General features: G+C 56.7%; 1 protein-coding gene across 3 annotated transcripts in view; it reads right to left on the bottom strand.

Moving 5' to 3' along the window:
• RHBDL3 (rhomboid like 3) overlaps window positions 1–17931 on the bottom strand; it is a 48339-nt gene that overhangs the window by 28727 nt on the left and 1681 nt on the right. For 2 of the 3 annotated variants that reach the window (XM_028520020.2, XM_036033401.1), the window contains exons 2-3: window positions 17579–17602; window positions 3521–3679 (exon numbers count right to left, since the gene is read on the bottom strand). In XM_028520020.2, the coding sequence (XP_028375821.1) occupies window positions 3521–3679; window positions 17579–17602 (183 nt within the window). The remainder of the gene's footprint in view (window positions 1–3520; window positions 3680–17578; window positions 17603–17931) is intronic. The other variant, XM_028520021.2, reaches the window with a different exon arrangement.

Genomic DNA, 17931 nt, shown 5'->3' with positions numbered 1-17931 from the left:
TCATTTGGTACAACCAGTTTATACGAAGACTATGAATATCCCTATTCTACTAGATGTGGAAACCAAGGCACAGGCAGTTTTAAGAACCCATCAAGTTCAAACTTAATAAGGCTCCTGAGCTTGTGTTCACATATTCAATAAACCTTCCTTCCATCCACTCATCTCTCATCCAACCATCACAATTTCCTGAGCAACTACTAAGTGTCAGGCACACTGCCAGACACAGGGGACACAGTGGGCTGGAGACAGATGAGTAACCAGCAATCTCCATTCAGAGTCAAGGCTGCTGCAGGAGCACACAGGAGGGAGCTCAGCTCGGTCTCAAGGTGGTCAGGGAGGGCTTCCTGGAGAAGGTGAAATCTGAGTGAGAACTGTAGGACTTGGCATCCTCATAAACACTAGCTTGGGAAGAGGTACACAGCCCTTGCTGACTTCCTCAGAACCAGAACTCAAAGCTGTGCTGTAGAAGGTCCCCACCCGGCGTAAGGACTGACCCTGCCCTTGGCACCCTGAGGATGCCTGACTCCGGAGAGCCCTGGCTGCCTGGTCCAGCAGTCAGCCTGGCTCCCAGAGAGCAGAGGCAGCCTTGCTGACTCCCAGCCTCCTGAGGCCTCTGCCGCCTCCCACCTGCCCTCCTCAACCTTGATTATGGGAGAACGTCCTAGAGGCATGGTCCTCCCAGCCCCAGAGCCCACAGTACTGTCCAGGGGGCTGTTCCATGTAACTGGGGTGAGGATTATCAACATATTCCTGGGGCCGTGGGCCCAGCAGCGGACATGAGGCTAGACTTGGAGGCAGCAGTCCAGAGAGGGCTGGCCAGGTGAACCGGGCCCGGCCAAGGCACAGGGGCCTGAAGCCCTGTGGTGGAAGGCAGCGGCTGGGGCGGACCTGCCTTCAGCCCAGGCCAGTGGAAGGCGCCCCGCTCTGTCTGCAGTGACCTTCCCCATCTGGGCTTCTGCTGTGTCTCATCTTTGAAGTCTGCCTTAAAGCCCCAAGAGCCTTTCCCAGATGAACCCCTTCCCAAGAGTCCCTATTCTCACCCGCTCTGCATCTACAAAGCTTGGGCCTGGTTCCTTTCAGTGGCTCAGGAGTCCTGTAAACCCAGGCAGGGTTTGGGTTCCATGCACACTGCAAGCCCATATTGGGAAGGATTTTGTAGCCACTCTTACCATCCTCTATTCCAATCTCTGAGTGTGCATATACATCGCACACACACTCACACACCCACAGCCACACCCTGAAGCCCGGTGGTGAGGACAGGCTCAGTAGGAGAACAGGAGGAGCTCGGTGAGCACACATACACTCCCCACTCACCTGCACCCCCTGTGTGCCTAGACCTGTGTTGGGCGTGGTAGTGACCATGGTCTTGGGCCTCACAGAGCTTACAAGGAGAGACCGTGTGTACACAGCAGCAAAGGAGGGGGTCATCTTAGTTTTGGGTGCACAGTATTATCCCCACATTGTGAGGATGGGAACCAGAGCTTGGAGAGGGTACTTTCTCAAGGACCCACAGTTAGTAAGCCACAGAGTCAGGATTCAAATCCCGATCTGCCCGAGTCCGGAATCCATGTAATTGGCACTGCTGTGCCAGTTAGATAAGGGGTCCTCTTCTTCCACGTGGCTGCACCCATCCCAGGCCTTGGTGAACAAAGCCCATGACGGACTTCAGTCCCAGTCACCCCTCTGCCAGGCACCCTTGCCCAGCACACAAGCTGCACACCCACACACGGCGACCCCGGCCACCCAGCTGCGGCGTGATGTGGTCTGAGCTGGAAGACAGGCCTGGCAACGCCCTGCGGGGGTTCTGAATGAGGCTGGTCCTCCCTGCCTGGGTTGGGGGGAGGCGGGGCTCCCAAGGGATGCAGAGCGTACCTGCTGGAAGGACACTAAACAACAAAGTCTCAAATACTTCGTCTTGTTTAATCCTTGCAACAACCCTAAAGAGGGTATCCTTTGGCTTCTTTTTACAAATGGGGAAACCCAGGCTTGGAGGAGCTTCCCTGGTGAGTGTGGCAAAGGCAGAGCCCGGAGAGGGACCAGGTCTACCTGCCCCCGGGCCCTGAGTGCTCTGCCCTACCCAGAGCTTCCCCCCTGGTCACCCTTTCTTCATCCGGTTTCCAGGACAGCCCAGTGCACACGAATCCAGGTGACAGCTGGCCGCTCCAGCTCAGAACTTCCAGAAATCCCGCCAGTGACAAGTAACCTGCTGCTGTGAGTTCACACAGACGACCCCAGGAAATGCTTGCTGGAGACGAGCACCTCACGGGCCCAGCCACGCCCTCACTCTGCTCTGGGACCACAAAGTGTGCAGCGAACGTGCCTGTGCTGGGCTGGGACTGAGCCCGTGCAGGCTCACACCCGTGCTGGTCTGTGGTGGCACTGCTGGGCTCTCAGGCACATGGCTCACCTCCACGGCCTGCCCTGTGGGTCCCGACTGCCTCCCCGACCCGCATAGCTCAGCTCTGCCCTCTGCTCTCTGGAAGGTCTGCTCCCTGGGTCGTCTCTGAACAGCAACAGAATCCACCGCTGCTCCCTGCACTCGTGTTAATCTCTGGGCAAAAGGCAGGCCCTCAGCCAAGAGGCAATTAAAATAACCCCAAAATCTGGGCATCTACATCAGGGAGCTCAGCGAGCAGTGACAGGTGTGAGTGGTACTGACACCAGTGAATGTCACACTGGTCATTTCACCTTTGCCCCCTGCCCATGGGTGACAGCAGAGGTGACTGTCTCCATTTCAACAGGGAAACCAAGTGCAGACTCCAGCCTTGTGTCCATCATGTTGTTTCGTGTAGCTTCTACTGACATCCCAGCCATTCCACGGCAGGTGACATGCTTCCTGCTTACCCCACTGGACCCCATTCCAATCTCACCCCGGTCAAAACACTGGGGGTTACCCCAGTGGGACACTGTAAGACACTGGATCATGGGCAGGATCCTCAGGCTCTTGTCCCTGTCAGTTTGACAACCCAGGACATCTGCCAGCAGGTCTGATGCACTCTGGCCTTAACCCCTGTGCCTCATCGCTCCTAGAGAGGTCTGGCCTGGTCCTTCCCACGACGACGCCCCAGGTCCCGTCCTGCCAATGATAACTCCCACCTCCCATTCCCAGCCCTTTGTTTCAGTGGAATTGACCCCACTTCCAGCTCTAGAGGTGGGTACTGATTGGTTTGAGTCAATGAACACATCCCAACTGACCCCGTCTGGGCCAATGGAACAGAGGAAACCCCTTGTGTGGGAGCTACCACAAAGAGTTCCTCTCTTCTCCTGATGGTGAGGCCTGAGGGTGTGAGGGCTGGAATAGCTGCAGCCACTTTGCTGCCACACTGGGAGGGTCCAGAATTGCCAGGGGCTTCTCAAAGTGTGGGTGGACACAGCAGAAGGCAGAACCGAGAGACAAAGAGAAACTGGGTCCTTGGCAATACCATGCCGAAGCCTGGATTTTTCAGTGCTGTGGGCCAACAGAGCCCTTTAATTGTCCAAAAGGTTCTCGAAGCCACAGCCCTTGCGCCAGAGCACTCACCAGGTTGACAAAATCCTGGTAGCCGATCTGCCCATCCGCGTGGCTGTCGGCCAGAGCCAGGAGCACCTCTCTCTTGTGTGGGTCCAGCTTGGAGCTGTGGCTCTCCAGGAGGCTGCGAAACTTGCCTGTGCTGATGTAGCCTGTGTTCCCAGGGTCACACTGAGGGAGAAGCACAGACAAGCTGGGGGTCCCCCTCTCAGCACTGGCGCAGGTGCCCCGCCTCCACCACCACTCACCAGCTCCCGTCCCAGGCCCTCTGCCAACAGAGGCCCAGGCGGTGCCCAGGATGTTTCCGAACATCCCGTGGGAAAGGTCCAAACAGGGCTTGGACAAGCGCTGAAAATGCTAGAAGGCCCTGGAGACCTTCGAGATCACCTCATCCACTGGCCTGGTGTGTGGGTAGGGAATCTGAGCCTCAGAGAGGTTAAACTCCCTCCCCTCCGCCCTTACTCCTGACTCCAGACCCAGGAAAGCAGAAATGAACAGGCAACGAGCGGAGGAGGATGAGGGATTTCAGGGCCGGGCCAGGGGGACTCCAGGGGGAACGCTTGAGGCCTGGGGAGCAGGGAGCGCAGCCCAGCCGGCCCCACAGCCCCGCACACAGCGCAGGGCAGGGCTCTCCAAAGGCACCGTACTCTGTGTTGGTTGGTTGTGGGCATCGCCCTTACACCCTGTGCACATGTGGGTCCCTCTGCCTAGAGTTCCCTTCTCCCTCACCTGCCTGGGAGACCCTGGTTCCCCCTGCCCAGCTCCTTGGACGTCCCTGGCTCTCAGAGGGCTCCCCTCAGTCATGGTCTGCACCCTGTGCAGACCCCCAGCCCCACCCCACACTGCTAAGTGTCTGCTGTCGACTTCTCACTGGCCAGCCGGCTCCTCGAAGGAAGCATCACAGTGCATCCCCGGTACTTAGCGCAGAGCCTGGCATAACCAGCACTTTACAACCAGTAAAGACTTGTCAGGTGAATAAACAGCAGATACTCAGCCCTCGCAGGTGTGGCTCCGTGGATTGAGCGCTGCTGGCCTGTTTGGGGAAGGTTGCCTGTTCGATTCCCAGTCAGGGCACATGCCTAGGTTGCCTGCCGGGTCCCCAGCTGGGGGCCTGCGAGAGGCAACTGATGGATGTTTCTCTCACACATCAACATTTTTCTCCCTCTCTTTCTCCTTCTCTTCATCTCTCTCTAAAAGTAAAATAAATAGAATAAAATATTTTTAAAAAGTGGATGTTCGGATGACTGGATGGGTGCTAATTTTTCAAGGAAAGTCTCATCACTTCAGTCAGAAAGGAACTTTATTCATCTCGCCCAGAGAAACCCACAGCCCCCTGTCCCTCTTCCATAGCCTCCCTTTCCTCAAAGAACCCACTCAGCGTCCCCCCACAGCGCCCACCCTGCTGGGCGGAGACGCCACCCGTCTCCTGTGGATGCTGAGTGCTCCTGTTTGCAGGTGCTTCCCTCCTCCAGTTCTCAGCGGCCTGCAGACGCTGCCGTGGGTTGCTGAGATTTTTAAAAGGCAATCAGACGCCTCAACAACCGCGCGCGTGTGACAAGGGGGCCCAGAGGACCAAGCCCACGTTTCCCCCTTTTCTACGCATGGTCAACGAGGACTACTGGAGGAAGGCTGATTCTGTGCGCAGTGTTTCTCAGGCAATCCGGGAGAAACAGGCAAGAGTCCTCAGTCAGGGGCTATTCCAGTTTTCCCCAGAGCTCGACAAGAGAGGACACCCCTAAGGAGGCCTGCTTAAAACTCTGTGTGGGTCCCCACCCTCAACCCCAAACACCAGGGTTGACACCTATGTGGTTCACATGATAGAGGGTTTCAGAAAACTCAGCCACCCTTGTTTCATCAAAGCCTTTCAGAATAAAAACACTTAATATGTGTTGTGTTTTCATGGGGCCAAATACTGTTCTAAGCACTTCACTTATTTTTTAAAGATGTTGTTTATTTTTAGAGAGGGAAAGGGAGAGAGAGAGGAGAGAAACATCAATGTGTGGTTGCCTCTCTTGCACCCCCTACTGGGGACCTGGCTCGAAACCCAGGCATGTCCCTGATTGAATATCGAACCAGCGACCACTGAGCCACACATTTCTTTGACTTCCTGTAACAACCATATGCAGTAGGTCCTATTATTACCCCATATTACAGATAAGGAAACAGAGGCCTGGGAGATGCGCACAGGGCAGCAGTCGGCATTGCTGGGTGCCACCCTCAGGCCACTGCTCGCTGCCTCTTGTCACCACAGACCTTCGGCCCCCAGGGCTGCCCTGCTGCTCAGAAGCAACCTTTAAGGATCAAACCAGTGAGTGCTGACCCTTGAGAGGAGGGGGCTCTAGGAGTCTCATAGGCCCACTCTAAACGGAGACTTTTAAAGCGGGAAGGAGCCTCAAAAAAAGTAACGGTTCCAACCTCATTGTTCAAATGGGAAAGTGAAGCCCGGAGAGGCAGAGTGGCCGGGTCAGCAGGAAGGGCCTCCTTCTCTGGCGCCTGGGGCCCCTTCCGTCCCCCTCGGGGGACTCACTGGCCCAGCCTAGTTGCACATGGCCCTTGAGCTGGGTGGGCTGATGGGGGATGAGAGTGGGGGTTAAGAAGCAGCCCCGAGTCCTGGGAAAATCCATCCTCTGCCCCCAGTGAGCACTGCTGGAGGGCAGGGGTCCCCCTGCACAGCAGGGGGGTGTCTCCTGCCTCAGTCCAGGGGGGAGGAAGCCCATTGGCCTTGCATCTGATGGGAGCAGATACCAGTCCCCTCTCAGGGGCTCCCTCGAGGCTTGGCAGGGGGCGGGGGCAGTGGGGCGGAGGGGCTGAGATCAGGCAAGGGCCCCTCTCCTTCACTCCAGCTCCAGACAAAGAACCACCTGCTCCCCACTCCCCCCTCCCGGGCTCCCTGCTGTCGTCCTAGTCACAGGGGCTGCCCTGCTGCTCCCCAAGCCCCCACCCCCACCCCGGCCTGCCAGTCCTGCCCCAAGCACATACAGGCTCCGGGCTGCAGAGAATGCACTGGAATGAGGCCGAGCCTCCCTTCTCTGCCAAAACCCTACCTTTCAGTGCCAGAGCCAGACAGGCCAGACAATGGGGGTCATCGCTACCCTAATAATGAGGCCTCAGGGACGAAGGGGGGTGACTAGTGGGGAGAGGCAGGATGGAGCCAGCTGCCTGGGCTCCACCAACGCACACAGGACACCTTCCAAACCACCTGGGAAAATGAGGACAAGAGCGGAGGCTGACAGTGAGCATGGGCACAGGGCCGGGCGGGAGGCAGAGGGAGACAGAGATGGGAGACCAAGGGGAGGACACACAGAGCGGCCCCAGAGAAGGGGTGTGCGTAGCGGGAGGTGGGACCTGCTGCCCAGGAGGGAGGCAGAGAGCTTGGAAAGAGGCTGCAAGGAGCAAGGCAAAGTCCTGATCTTGTCTCTGCCATGACCTAGTCTGTGCTGTTTAGGGTCACCATCTGGAGCCATAATCACCTCATCTATCAAGCAGGGCAGTGTCCCCTCGGGTCACAGTGGGTGAAGCAAACTCAGGGCAGTGCTCTCCAGGGCCCAGGGTCACCCGCAGTCCAGCACCGTCACAGCACAGCTGGGGGCACCCCTGGGACGGGGCCCTGGCTGGCCCTTGGGGACACACTCCCTTCAAGGTCAGCTATGGGGCATGAGATCCCACTAGCACTGTGGCTTAGAGCTTTTGGGGATACAGAGTTCTCTGTCCTCGAAGCCCCACGGCCTGAATTTGCCCACTTTTGGCAGTGGGGTGCTCTCGGGATGAGAGGTCTGGCTGGGTGGGCCAGAGGCAGCCCCCAGAGGGCTGGGCTGGGGGTGGTGGATGGGCCGCGGGCAGGGGCCCCCTGGGGAGCCAGGAGTTGTGAGCATCCCAGCAGCTGCTCCCTGAATAGGGCTGAGAGTGCGGTGGAGGGAGGGGCAGGCCAAGTCCACATTCAGCCTGAGTGAAGGACACTGGCGGCAGGGGGAGATGCAAAATAAGGGGCTGCCCCGCACGGCTCCCGCCCACCTGCCTCAGCCTTGAAAAGAGCCGCAAGAGGCTCTGTGGGGAGAGGCTCCGAGGGGACTTTAATCCCACCAACATCCAGTCCTCTGGCCCCTTAATCCTCTACATCATCCCCTGAGCCTGGGGCCTCACACCCGGTCAGCCACACATCCCACCCTGGACCCCTTCCTAGAGCACGTACGGCCGAGGCTGGGGAAAGGACCCACCAAATCCTTTCTGTATTGTTGCCATTTGGGCCCTTCCCCCTCTCTGGGGCAAGGAGAGGGGAGAGTTCCAGAAGGAACCCCTCCTCCAGCGCTGTGCCACCCTGGGCAGATCACTCGGCACATGGCCTCTGTTTCTCCATCAATCACGTGGCAGGAACCGTCCTCTCCAGGGGCGTACGGGGGCGCACCCCACCCCTGAGCCCACAGGCACAGCCCGTGCCGATGGGGGATGGGGAAGGAGAAAGCCCAATCCCCACAGCCGGTGGGAGTAGCTGATCTATCCTGCACCAAAGGGTGATGGGACATTCAGAATCAGGGTGAGGCGGCTCTATGCTGGGGGGGGGGGGGTCGCAGGTGTTGGGGGTGAGGTCTGTGCTGTCACCTGGTGACCCTGGGGAGAGGGGTGGCAGGTCAGAGAGTCATAACCCATGGTCCAGGAGAGCTGAAAGGAACCACCCTGCACGTGTGATCTGCACCAACAGCATTTCCAGGGCGACCACCTGTCCAAGGGAGGTTTTTGAGCCCCTTTGCAGAGTCCCAGGGGCTGTGACAGAACCTCTGAGGCACAGGGGGGGGAGAGGGGATTCTGAGCACCCCCACCCCCGAGCGGCGGCACTCTGAGCTGTTTCACGCGTGGGCCTTCGAGCGTCCTGCCTGGTCGAACAGCGCAGCAGGGGCCGTGTCTGCAGAAGGCCTGCTGGGAACTGGCGCTGCCCACTGAGGCCTCCTCGCCCTGCGTCCTGGCCTGCCTGAGGCGGCCCTGGTTCGCACGTACCGGGTGAGCACGGCCCCAAGTTCCACAATAGATTGTATCACCCCCCGCCCCCATTTAAACCTAGTAACAACCCTGTGCGGTGGATACTGTTACGGCCCCATTTTGCAGGGGAGAGTTGAGTTGGCCAAGCCCGCACAGCTGGTAACTGGTGCAGAGGCCCAGAGGCTGCGCTCTGCCGTCGGCTAAAGAATTTGGGAGACCCCAGTTCAACCCTCTCATTCGTTCATTTAATAGGCGTTTACTGAGGACTGACTGTGTGCCAGGTGTCACACTCAATCTGTGGCTGGGAAAACAAGTGCAGACAGTGAAAGAAAGTGGCTCAAGATCACACAGCGAGGGGGTGGTCAGCGTGGAGGCAGCGCTGGGCCCCTCCTTGGGGGGCAGCTGGTGCAGCCTCACCCTCCTCCCTTGTCGCTCTGTCCTGCTCAGGTGCATGAAATACAAGTCGCCCAGGGCTCCCCAGTGTGCGTTTTGTGGAATGCCAGGCCCGAGATGGTGCATAAAATCATGGTTCTGGGACCCCCTAAGTTTGGGAAACCCTCTTGGAAGGACATGATGCAGAAAACCAAACCAAGAGCTCCGTAAGGTTTTACAATGGAGAAACCTGTCTGATTTTGTTCATCCAGCATTTCCCAAACTTTGGGAACGAATACCACAGTATTTTTTCCATTGCAACACTCCATCGAACACTTTTTAGGAAAAAATGCATGTGTCCATCATAGTTGAGGCATTTTTTTCCCTTTTGTGACACTGGGCCTCTTTGCTGGTGGTTCCACGCCAGCCTCCTGCCTCCATCTCATGAGGGGCACGGGCCCCGAAGGCAGCTGACACTTGGACGGTCCTCCAGCAGTTAGAAGTCGGAGGGATCTCGACTCCAGCCAGAGGGTGGGAGGAAGGCGCGGCCCGGGAGAGGCCGCTGAGCTGGGCTCTCTGGGAACAACCCTGAGTGAGCCGGGATGTGCCGGCTCAGCACCCAGGACAGCGGCGCCGCTCCTCCCTCCCTCCGCAGGGCAGCCAGCCAGGCCGCGGCTTCCGAATCACCCAGCAGCAGAGAAGCGGAAGAGAAAGAGAGGAGCGCATCTGTTCTGTACCCACCCTGTGTGTGTGCTCTGCACAAATGGCATTTCCAGAACCACTGCACATCTGGTCCCAGCTCCCAGCACTCGGATCCCCTTCTCTCTCCCAGCAGGCCCCTCCCCCTCTCGCTGATCCACAGGGGCTCCGGATCTCAGCGAGGGTCGTCGGCCCCTTTTCAAGGGCCCCAGAGGCAGCACCTGTGGTGCCGTCGTGGTGAATGACTCTCAGGTCTGGAAGGTTGGGACCTGGAATCGAAGGAAGGTTTCCATCCTCAGTCACTATGTATTCTCTATCCACCAGGCCAGAAAGAGCCCTCCGGGATGACCACAGGGCCTGTGTGCTGGGACAGGGGAAGGTGCAGGCAGCTGCCCCTCCCCACGGGGGGTGGGGAGGGTTCACCAAGGCTCATTGGCTGGCTCCTGGCATCATTACCCAGCCTCTGAGCACAGCAGAGTTAACGAGGCTGCCCGGGGTTTACGGGCAGCAGAACGGTCCCGCCCAACGGCCAGAGCACATTCACCACGGACATTTACAGCCCCGTAAATTAGGTCCGGGCCTGCAGCTGCGAGGTCAGGGGGCAAGGTTACAGGAGCAGCGGCTTTCCCTCCCAGTTCTCCTTCCTCAGCGATGCGGACAGTAATTCACCCTGTAGGGAGAACCACTGCCCACCATTCCCCTGACTTGGGAAATACTGATTTTCACGAGTGTTTTTTATTACTTCTCACACCAATCCTAGAGTAAGTGTGATTGGTCCCATTTGACAGATTCACAAACCAAGGCACACAGAGACAAACAACTTGCCCAAAGGCATTCCTGGTGAGTAGAGTGACACACTGTCTGGCCAGCTCCAAGTTGGAGCTGGGAGTGAATTTTCCAAGACCTCAAGCCTCCCTAGGAAGAAGAGAGACCGTTTCCTCAAGGGCAGGTTCGGACCCCTCCTGTCCTTGGGTCTGCCCGCACGGAGCGCTCGGGCCCTGGCACTCCCCTGGGAGTTGGCCAGGCTAGGCCCCTGACAGCTGGTGAGGCTCAGGTGATTCCAGGCTCCCCAGCGCTGCTCTCTCTGCTCTTTCAGCTGCCACGTCAGGGGCCTGTGGGGGGGCCGCTCACCCTCTCCAGCAGCCTCTCCCAGACAGGGGAAGCCAGAACACCCTCCCTCCCACAGAGAAGCAAGCGCCCTGACCTGAATTCAGGCTGAGCAGCTGGACACCCAGCATGTTTCCAGAAAGCTACCCCTCTCTCAACAGCTGGCTGCGAGGGAAGGAAGAGCCCTCAGCCATCCCCTGGCCCACAGGAACCTGGGTGGGGCCACCTCTGTCCACCAGGCCATGCCCCTCCACGGCACAGGGAGCTTCCTGCAAGACCCTGCTCCTCCTCTTTCAGAGCTGCCCTGCCCCCTACCAGGAAGGCCTTGGAGGTTCGCAGACTCTGAGTTGGCAGCTGGAGGCTGTGATTCAAAGCCAGGTCCCTTGGGTCCCTGAGAGCAAGCATAATAATGCCCATGCTGACTCATCCCGTCACAGGTCACAGCTGTCACAGCTGCCTGGGGACCAAAGCTGAGCCACAGCCATAATGCAGGAGTCCCAGGGGAGCAGCAAGTGGGGAGAGGTGAGAGTGGGTGTGAGCAGGAAGCAGGGGTCTTACATCTGCCCGTCTCTTCCCCTTCAGCCCAAACCCACTTCCTCCCTCTGCTCCTCCTGGAAGGCGCTGAAGGGTCCCTCTGGTGCCCCAGAAAAGAGAGAGTGCAGAGGGACCCCAGGGAGGAGGAGGGAGGGGGAGGCAGACCCCTGACCAGGAGCAGACTGGGCAGGACGAGAGTCACCAAACAAACCCCTTCCCTTCCCATGGCCCTTGGCCCTGTTCCAGAAGTCACCCAGAAGCCTTGTTCACAGACAACCCCCCCCACAACCCCTCCCTTCAGAGGGTCCTCATTTGCTTTGTATCTTTGGGCAAGCCCCACCCCCTTGGGCCTCAGTTTCCTCCTTTGTGAAGGGGACAGAACCACTCGCCTCACAGAGCTATTGAGATTAAAACGATACAAGCACATATGTAAATATTCAACATTCTCTCAACGTTCTCTCAAAATGTTTCCGATGCAAACCTGTGCCTTACTTCAAAAGAGCTGGCAGGAGGGGTGTATATTAGGAGGGGGGGCGGTGGGGGCGTGTTGTTACCACCAGCGGTGCACAGCTCAGGGTACCACCCACAGACTCATTTCCATGACACAGGAGCTGCCCTGGGGCCAGCCTTCTTGCCCTTTACCCTCTGCCTGCAGGGGAACAGGCCAGTGGGCATCAACACTCCCCCAGGCAGCCTTGGTCCAAAAACTTCTTTCTCTCTGGAAAGTTCAGGGGAATGTGGTTTGCCATCTCCTGCCCTAAAGAAGTCAGCTCAATAAGGGAGAAAGAACCCCAGATTGGGGATCTGGACACTTTGACTCAAGACCCAGAACTAGTACATGTCAGAGGTTATTTTGAAATCAGTTAGTTTCTTCACGTTTCAGGAAGAAGATAACAATCATCCTTTCCAGGTGCGTGTGCTTTGCCAGGTGGGACACCACACCACCTCACCAGCTCCTGTCATCCTGGGCAGCTGACAGGTGTGGAGACGGGGACGGAGGCTTGCCCACGGTCACACCGCTAGGAGGTGCACTGGGATTTGAGCCAGATGTGTGTCCTGTCTCCTGCCCAAGCCACTCATGGTGCCAAGTAAAGGAATGGGTGTCTGCAAGGCCTGGTGCAGGGAACACAGGTCAGAGCAGGGGCAGAGCTGGGCTCTAGTGCCAGCTCTGACACGACTGCACCAGCGAACGGACCGCACAAGATGCTTCTGCCGGCCTTCCCATACTCCGTGGTGCTCGAGGTGGCAGCAGCCCCAGAGGGGCCGACACGAGTGAGGCAGCCTTGTGGTCAGGGTCTGCTCCTGCAGATTTGAATCCAGGACAACTCGTGAGGGGCTGTAGTTTGACTTGTCCATTTGAATGTGTGTGCACCTGTGATGTGTCAGGCAGCCAGGCAGGCAGGCAAAGCCAGACAGCATATGATCTCAGAGCCCTTTGTCCCACTGGCCAACCGCCATCAAATGTGTTTCTGGGGGTGGTCAGGAATAAAAAGCGTTAATTCAGAATGAGTGACAGGGCCGCTGGGGTAGGGAAGCTGGCTCTGCAGTGGAGGGAAGTCGTAGCCTCCAGAGCCCCAGGAAGAGGGTTGGAAGTACAGGGCCCAGACGAGGGCTCCAGTCAAGGCCACGGCTTTGTCCCTCTCTGGGAACCCACCTCTGCTGCTGTGTGTTCTGAGGGGCTTCTGCCAACGCCTCTCTCTCTGGGACAGGGGTTTTCTCTGTGGCTGCTCACTAGTCCATGCGGCAGTCTCACCTGGACTTCTTTTCAGCAACCAGAACCCCCTTAAGCCACAGAAGGGCTGCAAAAGGGGTGGGCTTCAGGGTCAGGCCAGGGAAAGACTCCCAGGCTGGAGGGGAGGGGGGCGGGCAGAGCCAGCAGGAAAACCCTCTGGGCTCAGAAGTGGCTCTCTACCCAGGAGCCTGGACTGGGAAGGAGCTGGTGTACAGAGGCTGCTGCCTTTCCTGGGAGGACCTGGGCCTCTGGAGCAGCCTCGTGCTTCTTCCCAGAAAATTCTGATTCCCAGTCAAGAGACAGCTGGCGAATGACCACGGCTCATCAGATACTGTGAAGAGAGCTTCTGCTTCCTTTCTGCTCCCACAGCCCCCCTGGAGTTAAAGATGATCACCTCCACTTTAAAGAGGAAGAAACTGGGGCTTAGAGAGTTACTGTCATTTGCCCCTCCTCACAATCACAAAATCCGTAAGGCTGAATCCAGGCCTATCTGACTCCAAACCCAGGGTTCCCCCCGGCAACCCACCTGAGCAGCACCGGCTCTGGTCGCTGCTACATATTTGCACTTCAGAGCTACAATGAAATGATTACAGTGAAGACCTGCCCACTTTCCTTCTGGGAGATCAGCAAGGGGGGTGTCTTTTTGGGGGATCGGGGAAATGCCTGTTTCCCATGGGATGGGAAAAAGGGAGATACGGTCAAGTCACTTTCAAGTCTTCCTTTCCCCTCTTGCTTGTTTGAACTTGAAAGCAATTGTGCTGTGTAAATGAACAGAATTCTGCTCCAAACACAAAAGGTCGTTAAACACGACCTCACTAAACATTTGCTGATCTTGAAGGCATTTTGGAGGGTGAACCTGGACATGGTTTTCCAGCCCCAGGAGCCCCATATGGGTTAGCTAGGCTCCGGCCCCACCTGTGCCACTGACCCACCACCTGACCTTGGATCCTTGAGGGCACCTCCCGGGAGTTCAGGAAGGGACCGCAAGGGAGGCTCCCAAAGCACGCCCGTAGCAAAGGCGCCTGCAGGGAAGGAGCTACAAAACAAGCACAGAGCAGTCACTGACAGGCACACTCCCTGAGCAAAGCTGTACATATCAGTGGATGGCATCAGGAAGCTAAAATATTTCTATATATAAAATGTAAAAGTAATATACACACCCATAAAAATTTACCAAATGACATCATTTCTCAAACAACGTATAACGGAAGTGTTTCTGAACAAGTGATGCCGGTGTAACTGGAGAGGAGTAAGCTCTGGATGGAGTAAAGGGTTACCGCAGATCGTTTTTTCCCCGCCTGAGTCACAGAAAAAGTAGGAGGAAGTAGAAGCATGTATTTATGAAATCTGAAAAGGGATGAAGACTGTCCCAGGCCCGAGGCAACTGAAGGAATCGTGAAGGAAAAAGCCCAACAGGTTCAACTATAGAAAAAAATAAGACATTATTTTACCATGCTATTACACTATAACAACAGGTTAATATTTATGGTAACTTTAAAATCTAGTATTGAGGAGAACCATTACGATCCCAAGGATATGAAAAGACAATTGCTTCAAGTGGAACTTAAAATAGGAAACAAAAACATGGAACATGGGCCCTGGCTATGTGGCTCAGTTGGTGAGAGCGCTGTCCCGATATGCCAAGGTTGTGGGTTCAATCCCTGGTCAGGGCACATACCAGAATCAACCAATGAGTACATCAATGAGTGGAACAACAAAATTGATGTCTCTCTTTCCCTTCCTTTCTCCCACTCTATCTACAATTAATCAATCAATAAAACCATGGGGCAAGGTGGGAGGTGGGGGAGAGGAGCGGTGATCTCCAGGTTCCCTGACCGCTGTAACTTCTCGGATCCTCGAGGAAGACAGAGGAGGGTGAGGATGATGTGCCGCACACCTGATGCTGCACACCTGCTGGAGCGGGCCTGGCGGATGCCCAGAGAGTCGGTGGGGGAGCGGCTGGGTAAGCTTCCAAGGGACTGGGGTCACCTGTTTCCTTCACCTCCCAACTCCACAAAGGGCATCCTGGCCCTTTAGTTGGGGGGTGAGCACATAAGGCCGAACTTCCGGCCTCCAGCCTTTGGGGTCCAATTAGCTTCCTGCTGCGTCAAAGCCATTCTATGTGCTGCAGAACTAGATGACATGGAGAAGCGGGTTCAACTCCAGCCCTGACTCCTGGAAAAAAGTCCCAGCAGATGCCAGTCTGAAACAAGCCGACCACTGGTACTCCCTGGATCCAGGAGGGGAGGAGTAACTGGGGCCAGCCTTCCATCCCATTGACCTCTGGGAAACGAGGTCCAGGGCCTGCCTGCAACCCCCAGCCCAGTGTTCTTTCCTAAGAGCACCAAGTTCAACATCACCAAATCCTACCTTTACGCAGGCCCAGAAGAACATGTGTTCATTTGTGAAGCTTCATACCTACTCTTCGTCTAGCCCCACCAGGGGGATGGCCCAGGGCTGGCTTCACAGAGCAATGGGAGGAGCACAGAGGGGCTAGGTATTTGCCAGGGGTCCCATCCTGCTCCCCCAACACAACACAAAGGAGGGCGACAAAAACAGGCTTCTAAGGCTACATAAGGGATGCAGAGCAGGCAGAACTTGTGAGGAAAAAATGGTTTGTTCAGAGAAAGTTTGGGGAGTTTCTCTCCTAGACTGGATTTTGCCTGTCCAGAACAGGTTCTGCGTGGGCCTTCCCAGCGGCAGGGGGACGGTCTTTGGGACACTCAGGGCCTCCCTCCAGTGGCAGAAACTAAACTGCAGAGACCACCCACTAATAATATTAGGTACCTCCACATTCTCTCGGCTCCCCCTAATTCCAAATGCTTCCTACTAGAAGTTTTCCTCCACTTATCCAAACAGTTTGTTTTAAAATGTAAACACACACCCAAGGATTAGCAAGGGAAATTAATCAAATGAGAAAAACAGAGGCAGACTGAGAAAAAAAGAATGATACACTGTGTTCTAGGTTCTGATTCTAAATCTGACAAGAAGTGTGAAGGGCTGGCAGCTTGCTGGTCGGTATCGGTGGCAGCGAGCGGCTCCCGCCTGCCTCAGGGCACCAGGCCAGCAGCTGCTGCACTCTCAGGAGCTGAGGGAGAGTGGGCGGCACTTAGGAGCAGAAGGAGCGATGCACCACCCCTCAGGACAGGAGCCACCGGACGCTCCCCAAACCGCAGCCAGACCTCGTGTGGACGTGGATGACACCCCACATCCCCGCCCCCCAGGCCCACCGTATCTTTTAAGCCGCAACTCCGCATCTCTGGTCCCACCTGGGCGTCTGCATTTAGCTGGCTCCTCAAATTGAACTTGTCTGAAACCAAAGTTGTCATTTTTGCTAACCCCTCTGTCCCAACCCTGCCTTTTCCTTTTCCTCCTACATTCAGATCTCAAAGTTATACCCTGTGTTTTGCTGTGTATAATGTGCACTTTTTGCCCAAATTTTTGAGGGAAAAACACGGGCAGTACCACGGGAGCACATTATACACAGGCTGCATGAGGCGCGGGTGTGCACTATACACATGGGAGCGCGTCACACAGGACAAAATCAGGACGCAGTTCACCTCACCTGCTCAGTCTGGTCAGCTCTTCCAACTCTCTATCGCCATGTCCCTCTTCCTCTCTATTCTTGCTGTCATCTCCCAAGTCAAGCTGCTGTGTCCAGGCACCGCAGCAGGCTCCTGGCTAGTGTCTCTCCTCCCGGCAGCCCACCCCAGCTCCGCCCCACTACCACACAGAATCTCCCCAAAGCGTGGCCTGGATCCCGTAACACAGCTGCTTCAAAACGGTCAAAGGCTTCCCCTGCCTCCAGCAGGACAGGGTCTGCCTGGTCCAAGCTACCTTCTCAGCTTTGTCTTCCTCCCAACGGAACAGATTCCTCTGACCCCATCAGACCGGTCTCTTTAAAACTGCCCAGACTTCATGGCACAATCCCTGTGCCCCAGGGCCATGGTGGTCACTATCCCTCCCACCCTGGGACATCTCCCATCCGCTCTCCTTCCGCACCATGGAACGAGGAGGAGAGGGGAATACACGGCGGCACTCAACATGAGTACTGAGCAGAGAGAACCACTTTGCGGCTGCACGTCAAATGCCCGTCTTGGATTCCGAAGTCGGCCCCCGACTCCACTCCGTTCCCCACACCTGGACTCTAGGTTTTGCAAACAACCACACTCTGTTTACCCCACACCCTGCCTGCCTTACGTTCCTGCCGGAAAAACGTGAGTTAGCTTTCAGAAGAGCCCGTATTGCAAGTAACCCTTCAAGGAAGGCGGAGATCTGACTTCAGTGGTGGCCACAGATCGTTGAGAACGGGGTAGAGGAGAAGAAGGGGTGTCGACCTAAGCCTTTCCCCCCCCTCCCCAGGCCTGACCGCAATCCCCTGGCACAGCGAGACCACCCCCGACTTTCAGTATATACTGCCCAATTTCCACCTGGTATAAACCCAGCTCTGATGAAGAGGAGTTTGGAGGAGGAGGGAGGGAAGCATGTCTCAGGGGAGACTCCCTCCTGAAACCTGGAGAGCACCAGGTAGTTCCTCTCCGCGCTGCACTAAGCCACACCCCCACCCCAGTCAGCACCTCAGGAGTGCAGAGCAGGGAGACTGATGTCAGGGAGGGCTGGGAGGAAGAGTGGGGGGGAATTAACTGCTCACATACCTGATCAAACAGGACTTTCCAGTGCTGGTAGAGAGGGAGGCCATGCAGGAGAGGAGGAAGAGAGAGAAAGAAAGAAACACACACTTATCACCAAGGCTTCCGTTGGCCCCATTCCTGACATAGCCTCCCAGCTGCTCCCCGGGCCAGGGACCCAGGACAAGAGACCAGGGAGAACCTGGGAAGAGCCCCCAGATGCGTCTGTGCTGAGCAAAGGGGGGGAACTCAGGTGGGGGAGGGGGGAGAAGTGTCCCTCCTTCCAAAGCAGGGGGATGAGCAGAACCAGAGTGAGTCTCAACAATGACTAAATAAAGGCATCCAGCTCTGTCCCAGGGGCTCTAAAACCCTCTAATAAC

The sequence above is a fragment of the Phyllostomus discolor genome, chromosome 8 (assembly GCF_004126475.2).
Source record: "Phyllostomus discolor isolate MPI-MPIP mPhyDis1 chromosome 8, mPhyDis1.pri.v3, whole genome shotgun sequence".
Classification (NCBI taxonomy): Eukaryota; Metazoa; Chordata; class Mammalia; order Chiroptera; family Phyllostomidae; genus Phyllostomus; species Phyllostomus discolor.
The sequence above is the reverse complement of the archived record's forward strand: the minus strand, read 5'-3'. Positions and strand labels throughout refer to the sequence as shown.